Source organism: Otolemur garnettii, unplaced genomic scaffold, assembly GCF_000181295.1.
Source record: "Otolemur garnettii isolate 467f Iridium unplaced genomic scaffold, OtoGar3 scaffold00029, whole genome shotgun sequence".
NCBI classification, from domain to species: domain Eukaryota; kingdom Metazoa; phylum Chordata; class Mammalia; order Primates; family Galagidae; genus Otolemur; species Otolemur garnettii.
The window spans coordinates 16,414,109-16,424,209 of NW_003852424.1; the positions used below are offsets into that span (position 1 = coordinate 16,414,109).

The following is a 10,101-nucleotide window of genomic DNA, read 5'->3' on the forward strand; positions in this document are numbered from 1 at the left end:
TTTTTTTTTTTGGTTGCAGCCATCATTGTTGTTTGGCAGGTCCGGGCTCTGGATTCGAACCCGCCACCTTAGGTGTACGTGGCTGGCGCCTTAGCCGCTTGAGCCACAGGCGCTGAGCCCACCTCTAAGTTTTGAACACTGAAAGTGTGGACCCCTCCAGTGAGAGATGCTGGTTTGGAGTGTTGAGGGCCAAATCCCACTGGTTAGTTGCCATTTGGCCTCAGTTTTCTCAGCTGTAAAATGGGCATATGAGTGTCAAGTGTAACTATGGCTGGAGCCAACCAAATGCTCAATAAACATGAGCCAGGAGCCTCATTTCATTATAATGAATTCAATTTACTTATTTTTTAAATAATAGTACTGAGATCAGGAGGCTTCTAGAGCAGGAATGTAGGATTTTCTACCAGCTTTGAGCACCTGCAAGCCACTTGTCCAATTTTGCCAGAGCCAATCAATAGCTCCCGAGTGATTGCAGCCATGCACCCAGATGTGTGTGGGCCTGTAAGTAACTTACGTTTTTCCTATGATACATTGAAGCAAAGGAACCCCACACACACACTCCCTAACAACATTAAAATAAACACACAGCTATTTTAAAAAAATTTTGACTTTGTTCCACCTAAAATAATTTGTTGCACCACCTGCTGATGGCTGGACATCACAGAGGAAAAAGCTGAGCTGTCTGTAGGTACACAATAGGTGTTCAGCAAGCCTTAGCCTGGTTAAGGGTGTTTCTCCCTTGGATCAGCATGGGTCCTGAAGGAGTGTAAGGCTGCAGGAACTCTTGCTGGGGAAACTTCAGTGAGTCTTGGGCTGCTACTTCAGTGAGTCTCTAGACACTACTTCATTGTCTATGAAAAATCGGTAGTAACTTGCTAATGAAAGTAATAGTACTAGCTAGCCAACATTGGTGAGGGCTTTCCGAGCATCTGATGCACATTTGCTTATTTAACCCTTTGAGGCTGGCAGATGGGGAAACTGAGGCACAGAGTGGTAAAGTGGCTTGCATGAGGGCACACAGCTAGGATGGGGCAGCAGGCTACATCTATGTCCTATGCTAGGCCCCCTTTAATTCTCCTGACCATTCTGTGGTGTAGGGAGTATTATTTTCCCCAATTACAGATGTGGAAGTTAATGCACAGAGAGGGGAAGTAACTTACCACAGGTCACATACACATAGCAAATAGATGAAAGACCTGGGATTAGAACCCTCCCCCCCCATGCTGAAGTTTTAACTGGGTCCCTAGAAAGGGCTTCAGCAAAGGTTTATGCCTTGGGGGGCCTTTGGAGCCCTTGAGGGGCTGACTCTGGAAGACAGGGGTCTCTGGACTAGTGTTTTGGGTAATTTTGCAATGGAGGGGTTGAGAAATTGTTGTGGGCTTTAAAGATTTTGACATTGTCTTGTTCACTTAGCAAACTCTTTTTTTTTTTTTTTTTTGAGATGGAGCTTCAAGCTATCCCCCTGGGGTAGAGTGCCATGGCATCACACTCATAGCAACCTCCAACTCCTGGGCTCAAGCGAGTCTCCTGCCTCAGCCTCCCAAGTAGCTGGGACTATAGGCGCCCGCCACAACGCCCGGCCATTTTTTGGTTGCAGCCATCATTGTTGTTTGGCGGGCCCGGGCTGGGGATGCGAACCCACCACCTTAGGTGTATGTGGCTGGCGCCTTAGCCGCTTGAGCCACAGGTGCCGGGCCCACTTAGCAAACTCTTAACCAACTTTCAAAACCCCAGCTGCAATGCTCCCCTCTTCCAGGAAGCCTTTCCTTACCCCCTAGAATTTCCTTTCTGCCTTCCCTTTTGCCACCACCTGATACTCCTCTCCCTGCCCAGCCCCGACTGGATAACGCTGTGAAGCAGTGTTTCTGTCCAGATTTGCCCCTTCAACCTTGGGGTAAGGTGGGGCAGAGCCCAGCTCAGAGAAAAAATTTTAATAGTAAGGAATGTGTGGGTTGGGCCTCTCAGAGCTCCGCCCACAAGGGAGACTTCTTCCTCCCCGCTCCCAGCTAGAGGGTTTCCAATCCCGGTCCCATCCTTAGTAGGTGGTTCATTAGGAATCTCTTAGGAATCAGTGGCCTTGAGGGTGGGGCTGCGGTGGGTGAGAAGTAAGCCCGACCTTTGCTTCTAGTAACCTAAAGAATTTCCTCCCGCCCCTCCTCTTCCCTCCCCTCTTCAGCGGGGGACCCAGCCCAGAGCTGGGTGTGCAGACACTCGGAGGCTAGGAGTATATGAAAACTGAGTGGTGGCTGCTGCGCATCTTCATAAAATCCATGCCCCTGGCCTCTCAGGGGCCTCAGTTTCCCATCTGTGAAGTGAGGTAAACCTCCTGAAAATAAGTGACCTGAGAACGACTAGTCGTATGCTCCAGAGGTCTCTGGCCCTCGACAAATTCCTGATCCAAGAGGTATCCCAGATAAACCTCAAAATATGCCCATTTCGCGGATGGAAAAAAAATCTTCCAAATCGCGGGCTCCATTCCGAACGCAGTGATGTTTCTTGCCAGGCCTTCCTTGCAGCAGTTTTTGGCCGGTCTCCAGGCCAGGGTGCAGGCAGGTGCTTGGTTGGATTAAAAACCCGGTCTGCTTATTCTACCCTAGGGCCTGGATCCTGTAATGCGAGGAGGTGGCGGGAGAGTCCGAAGGCGTCCCGGAGGCGGGTCTGGGCAGGGGCGGGGCCGACCGGGGACCTGGAGGAGGAAGAGGGGCAGGTGCAGTCAGGAGCTGTGAAGCTGGCGGGAGGAGGGCGACAGCCGGACCCCTATCCCGCCGAGACCCACCCCAGCATCCTCCCCTAACCCGGGGTTGGGGGCTGATTGACTGTTTCCAGGCCCCCCTCGGGCAGGGGCGCTGGAGAGCCCTGGGGCGGACCATGGCGGTGAGATTCCAGGCGAGTAGCCCGCCAAGGCGGCAGGGGGAGGGGATCGGTCTGGGGTAGGAGCAAGGCACGGTTTGGGAGTCGCACCCAAGACTCCAGAACACTCTCTACCTACGTAACAGGTAGGGAAACTGAGGCCCAGGGGAATGAGGTAGCTAGCCCGAGGTTACAGCATATTAAGCTGCATACGTACCCCCACACCGACCCCCCAGAACCCCGCCTCAGAAAGCGGCCTCCTCTGTCAGCATCCCTTACCCTCAATCTGGGTTCAAATTTTGGTTTTTCTGCCAAGTATGTAAGTTTGAGGCAGTGAGTCTCTGAACCTCATCTGTAAAACGGGTGATCGTCATTTTAAAGAAGAGCATGAGGAAGATTCCAAGAGTTAAATGTTTTAAGAACCTGGCACACAGTTGGTTCTCAGCAAAGAAGTTCATACAGGTCCCCAAGTGTTTGGCTCTTGCACTCGAGGTGGAAAGGTAGGCAATGAGTTCTTTTGTGGACTAGGGTGGTTTTGGAGAATGTGGAGAGGCTGCAGGACTGTTTCAACAATTTATTGGGTGCCAACTGTGTACAGAGAGCCATTTGTGTGGATAGGCAGCAGTTGGGACCAGCAAACCAGCTGGGGTGGTCGGAGTGGGCAATCCCTGGTATCTTGTACCTCAATTCCTTGTACCTCACTGTCATGACCCCTGACACCAACCAGCTTCTTCATACCCCCATCCAGGGTCTCAGATTGGGCTCTAGAAGGGTCTGAAGTGGGTGTGTGGCTACACCATCCCCAAACTCTGTGGCCGGGCAGTTCTGTTTCCCACTACCAACTCCTGCTGGACTCCCTGGAAAGTCTCTCCAAGTCTCCTTCCCAACCTTTGTTTCCTGCAACCCTCCCCTCAACTATTGTTCTGGAAGGTGGGGCAAGGACTGGAGGTGGGGCAGAGAGGACAGCCTGCTGTGTGACTTGGTTAAAAGGCCTCTGGGGGTCCCTCTGGGCATCTCCCCTGCAGTCTTTGTGTCCAGGTGCAGCTCTGTGGGGGGAGGTTGGGACAAAGGACCAGCTCCCCACCCCCACCCCAGCATATTTAGATAGTGGTAGGGTTAAGGGAGCAAGGACCTCAGGACACATCTTGCTGAGTTCCTGCCTGAAGTGCTTTTTTGCTTTTTGTTTTTGTAGAGACAGGGTTTCAATATGTTGCTCAGGCTGGTCTCGAACTCCTTGCCTCAAGCGATCCTCTGACCTCAGACCACCAAAGTGCTGGGATTACAGGCTGCAAGCCACTGCCACCTGGCCCCAAGTGCCTTTTATTTCCAGTATTTACCTGTTTCTCAAACTCCTCCCCACCATGGCTGGTCCTGTGGGGACAGTGCTGGGAACCTGCCCCTGGCACTGCCTCTCATGAGGGTGTTGGGCAAACACAGCAAGATCCTGACATCCTAGGGCCCCATAATCACCACTGGGCCAGAGGGAGGGATGTAAGATGTATGCATGGGGGTGGAGGTTGATGACTCATTTCCCGGAGGAAGAGAAAGTGCTACTGGGGCTGTGAAGGCTGAATAGGAGTTTGCCAAGGTGCTTGAAAAGAAGTTGGATTGGAGGCGCTGATGCGCCAATCACCTGGGCCTTAAGTACGGGAAAGACAGACATGCTATGCCTTTCAAGTCTAAGGCAGTGGTTCTCAACCTGTGGGTTGAGACCTACAGGAACTGTATTAAGGGGCTGTGGCATTAGCAAGGTTAAGAACCACTGGTCTAAGGGGAAAGACCAGAACTTCACCAAATGATGATTCACAGATAAAGGTAGTTTTAGATTCCCTGAATACAAACTAATAAAACAGGAAGGAGTGATTGATACCAGAGAAAATTGGTTACCTGGGCTGAGGAGGTGGCATTTGAGCCAAGACCCTCCAGTGACAGGGGCTAACTATGGGGCATTCCCCTGAAGGGTGTCACAGACACAGGGGACAGCCAGAGCTAAGGTTTGGAGGTAAACCAGAATGAGGTGGGCTGTGGGGTTAGGTTTAACCCCTAGGGCATTTAGAGCCCCAGAGAGTTTTAGAAAAAGCCTCTGGTATCCATGGAGATGAACCCACACAAGCAGGGACAAGTCTGGGCCACCTGCACCCTCTCACTCCCCATCTTCCTCCCAGGGCCCTGGTTCCCTACAGTTCTTAAAATAAAACCAAAACATCAACATTCAGGGTGGAGGGGCTATGTAGTGACACAGAGTATAACATCAAAGCAAGTAAAAAAAAAAGGACCATTTTGAAAAATAAGCTCAGGAAAAAAAAATGAGCAAGCAGGTAGTTTAGGGAAGTGATTAAAAGAAAGGACACACGAAGGGTCACCTCAGTGGTGCTGTGCGTGACCTTAGATAAGTTATTGAACCTCTCTGGGCCTCCCTTTCCCTATAAAGTAGGAATAGTAGCAGCAACACTTTGTAAGGTCGCCGTGAGGATTAAATGGATAAAGCATAAAGCACTCACTGGGGGGAATAGTGTAACATTATTATGCAAAGGAGGAATGTCATTGTTATTACCTCTTACAACAGTGGCTGCCAGTTCCCAGAGGCTCCTTCTGCTTTTTCATACATTAATTCCATGCTCTCCTCTTGCACCACATCCCTGAAAGACAGGGCAGGGGTGCCCATTTTACAGATGGGGAAACAGGCAGCAAGCCAGGGGTGGACATGGGGTTTGAGTGCTGGTCATGAGGGCTGACCCAGCTTTCTGGGAACTGCAGGGCCTTTCTCTGTGGTGAAAGGTAGGTCCTGTAGGTCCTCGCCCTCAGGTTTGTTTCTCTCCTGTCTACCCTCCCCATTCCTGGGGAGCCAAGAATGCTGTTGCTCTCCCTGGAGATCCTACAGCTTATGAGGCCCTGGAGTGTGCCCAAGGTGGGAGAGAGAGAATCACCCACCAGCTGTGTCACTCCAGGAAACAGGTCTGGGGGAGGAGAGTTGCTTCTACAAGCTCCTCCTCCCCCCAGAAGGGAAGGGAGGGTAGAGTCAAGGCCCAGTGACCTGGCACTTGAGCCATGGGCACAAAAAGAATCCGCACTGCAGGTTCTGAGGTGTCCCACGGCCCCACCTTCTATCAGCACTCTTTTGCCTCAGCAAGTGACTTCACTGCCCTGTGCCTTAGTTTCTTCATCTGTAACATGGGGGTAACAGAATGCCCCTTCCATGAATGAGTTAAATGAGACAATAGGTTCAAAGCACCTGGCACAAAGGAAGTGATTTATTCATTCATTCACGTATTCAAAGAACACATATTGAATCCCTGCCTGACCCAGACACTTCTAGATAGAGAACTGAGTACTTGGCTGTGAATAAAAGCAGAAAAAAATTTCTTCCTTCTATAGCTGATGCACTAGAGCGGGAGATGGACAGTAGCAGATAAGATAAAAACCTAGAGGGCTAGCATGCACTGTGGTCCCAGCTATTCTAGAGGCTGTGAAAATTGCTTGTGCCCAGGAATTTGAGATCAGCTTGGGCAATATAGCAAGACCCTGTTTCTACAAAAAATAGAAAAATTAACCAGGCATGGTAGCATATACTTGTGGCCACTGAGAAGGCTGAGGCAGAAGGATCGATTGAGCCCAAGAGTTTAAGACTGCAGTGAGCTATTATGACACTACTGCACTCAAGGCAGGAGTTTGAGACCAGCCTGAGCAAGAGCATGCCCCTATGTCTACTAAAAATAGAAAAATTAGCCAGATAAAACAAAAAAAAAAAAAAAGAAAAATTAGCCAGGCATCATGGTGAATACCTATAGTCCCAGGTACTTGGGTGACTGAGGCGGGAGGATTACTTGAACCCAGTTTTAGGTTGCCATGAGCTAGGCTAACACCATGGCAGTCTAACCTGGGTGACAGATTGAGACTCTGTCTCAAAAAACAAACAAGAACAACAACAACAAAAAACCCAACCTAGAGAATCCGGGGAGAGCAAAGGGTTGTTAGTTCTGTGAAGGAAAAGGTGGATTAGGTGTTGTGTTGTGGGGGAGAGGTTTACAGGTCTAAACAGGGTGGTCAGGGATGACCTCACCAAGGAGGTTATATTTGGGCAAAGAAGGTGAGGGATTTGGGAAAAAGTGTTCCGGCAGAGGGCACAGCCCATGCAAAGGCTCTGAAGCAGGACCAAACCTGTTGTATAACGGCATAGCCTTTTCTCTGCTCCCTCTACTGTTTGATTCACTTAAATCAGGGTCTCCCCTTCCTCAACATTGCTGATATTTGGAGGATTTGGTTTCTCTCGAATGGAGCCATCCTGGGCACTGCAGGTGCTCCACCTACTCCATTGGAGCATCCCCCCACCACTGTGACACCACAAACTTCCCCAAACATTGCTCAGTGTCCCCTGGGGGGGCAGAGTCACCCCTGTTTGAGAATCACTGGCTTAAACCCATTTTGCAGATGAAAAAGTGAGGTCTTGAGAGAAGTAGCAATTGGCCTACAGGCTCTGATGATGGATATGTCAGAACTGGACTCCCTACCAGGGTTGGGGACCCCTGGATGCTCTGAGAGCCTGTGTGGCCTCACACCTATCTCTTCTGTTCCCCTGGACCAGGTGGCAGACATGGAGGAGCTGACCATCTGGGAGCAGCACACAGCCACACTCTGCAAGGTGAGGCTTGCTCCCCCCTGCCTAGGTGCTGAGACATGTCAGAGCAGTCCCAGCTCAAAGGAGGAGAGACCCTTTATCCTGGGAGAAACAAAAGCTCTTCCTGTCTCTCCTCCTCAGGACCCCCGCCGGGGCTTTGGCATTGCAATCTCTGGAGGCCGAGACAGGCCCAGTGGATCTGTGGTTGTGTCCGATGTGGTACCTGGAGGGCCAGCTGAGGGCAGACTACGGTAGGTATCCAGGCAGCTGGTTTCTGGCAGGGCCAGAGCACGTCAGGAGGAGAGATCTATGCGGGCCAAAGCTAGGAGTCTGGAAAGTGCCTGGCACCTTCCAGCACTGTCAACATAGGGCTTGGAGTTGGCAGCAGGACAGTCACCAACTTGCCCTTCTTTTCCCCAAGGTACTTCTTGGTCCTGTATAGCAATTCTTTTTTTTTTTTTTTTTGAGACAGAGCCTCAAGCTGTCCCCCTGGGTAGAGTGCCGTGGCATTACAGCTCACAGCAACCTCCAACTCCTGGGCTCAGGCGAGTCTCTTGCCTCTGCCTCCCAAATAGCTGGGACCACAGGCACCCGCCACAATGCCCGGCTATTTTTTGGTTGCAGCTGTCATTGTTGTTTGGCGGGTCCGGGCCGGGGATTCGAACCCGCCACCTTAGGTGTACGTGGCTGGCGCCTTAGCCGGTTGAGCTATAGGCGCTGAGCCAGCAATTCTTAGTATCATAGTGGCCCCAGGGCCCTCCTGAAACAAGTTCTGGAAACTTTTTTGAGCAGGAGGGAAAGAGACCTGGTGTTCTGAGCCCTCGCGGGTGGGAGGCTGGGAATTCTGTTGATAAAATGGCTCCAGATCCCAAGTGGTTGGTGAGTGATAGAGCTTAGCTCAGCCTAGAATTGGGGACCAGCTCAGAGAAAGAAAGAATATGAAACAGACAGCAAGAAAGGGGCAAAAAATAAGGGCACCTGCAATGATTCAGTCTATAATCCTAGCACTTAGGGAGACTGAGGGAGGAAGACCCTTTCAGCTCAGGTGTTTAAGACCAGCCTGAGCAAGAATGAGACCCCATCTCTACTAAAAATAGAAAAATTAGCTGGGCATTGTGGTGGATGCCTATAGTCCCAGCTACGTGGGAGGGGATGCCTGAGGCTGGAGGATCACTTGAGACCAAGAGTTTGAGGTTGCTGTGAGCTAGACTGATGACACAGCATTCCTCTCAGGGTGACAGAGTGAGACTCTGTCTCCAAAAAAAAAAAAAAAAAAGAAAAAGAAAAGGCAAAAAACCCAGAAAGTGGATGGAGGGGAGAAACTTGAAAAAAGTGAGATGCCAGGTATAATTGCAGCTTTATTCTATTATTATAATGGGTTCTACGAGGCCCCATTTGACAGATGAGAAAACTGAGGCTCATAAGGGTAAATGACTTTGTGAATCTGGGGATGACAATGAATTAGGACCAGGACTTGTAGACCTGAGGTGCCAGGGACCCTCCCAGGCTCCCAGGGAAGCCCTAGTGTGAGGGGCTGCTCCGTGAGGCCTTTCTAAGACCTACTTTCCTCCCCACACAGGACAGGAGACCAAATCGTCATGGTGAATGGGGTCTCCATGGAGAATGTCACCTCCTCTGTTGCCATTCAGATACTCAAGACTTGCACCAAGATGGCCAACATTGTGAGTGAGCTGCCAAATGGGAGGGGACCGTCCCCAGGGCCACTCAGTGGGTGGGCAGTGCCTCTCCTGGCCTCTGCCTCTAGCTGACCCCTTTTGTCTCCCCTGACAGACAGTGAAGCGTCCTCGGAAGATCCAGCTGCCTGCCACTAAGACTAGCCCCTCCAGCCCAGGGCGCCAGGACTCAGACGAGGAGGATGGGCCCCAGAGGCTGGAAGATGTAGACCATGGCCGGGGCTATGAGGGTGACTCATCCAGTGGCTCTGGTCGCTCCTGGAGTGAGCGCTCCCGCAGGCCAAGGGCTGGCCGTCGGAGCCGGGCTGGCAGCCGTGGGCGCAGAAGCCCAGGCAGTGGCCCTGAGGCCAATGGGCTGGCCCTGGTGTCTGGCTATAAGCGGCTGCCAAGGCAGGATGTGCTGATGAAGCCAGTGAAGTCGGTGCTGGTGAGGAGAAGGGACAGCGAAGGTGAGTGGGGAGGTCAAGCCAGATCAGCTTCAGGACTAGGGTACAGTGCTCAGGTGAGCTAGTGTCCCTAAAAGGACAGCATCACTGTCTTGACATCTGTTCAAGCCCCCACAGACATCCCCATCCTAATGCCTGGGATCTGTGTCTGTGTCACTTCACATGGCAGAAGGGACTCTTCAGGTGGGATTAAGTCAAGAGATGGAGGTCATCCAGGATGATCCAGGGGGCCCAGTGTCCTCACAGGGCTCTCATATGAGTCAGAGGAGACAGGCAGAGAGAGACTGGAAGATGCTATATGCTGCTGGCTCTGAAGGGGGAAGAAGGGGCCCCTAGTCAAGGGATGTGGGTGGCCTCTAGACTTTATTATTTTTGTTTTTTTGAGATGGAGCCTCAAGCTGTCACCCTGGGTAGAGTGCCGTGGCATCACAGCTCACAGCAACCTCCAGCTCCTGGGCTCAAGTGAGTCTCCTGCCTCAGCCTCCCAAGTAGCTGG

At 51.5% G+C, this 10,101-nt stretch overlaps 1 protein-coding gene across 1 annotated transcript in view; it reads left to right on the forward strand.

Moving 5' to 3' along the window:
* Nucleotides 1-10,101, forward strand: part of TJP3 (tight junction protein 3) — a 41,198-nt gene that overhangs the window by 10,880 nt on the left and 20,217 nt on the right. Inside the window, exons 2-5 of the mRNA XM_023512641.1 lie at nucleotides 7,433-7,489; nucleotides 7,607-7,716; nucleotides 9,045-9,147; nucleotides 9,257-9,665. Coding sequence (XP_023368409.1) covers nucleotides 7,442-7,489; nucleotides 7,607-7,716; nucleotides 9,045-9,147; nucleotides 9,257-9,665 — 670 coding nt within the window. The 5' untranslated portion in view covers nucleotides 7,433-7,441. The remainder of the gene's footprint in view (nucleotides 1-7,432; nucleotides 7,490-7,606; nucleotides 7,717-9,044; nucleotides 9,148-9,256; nucleotides 9,666-10,101) is intronic.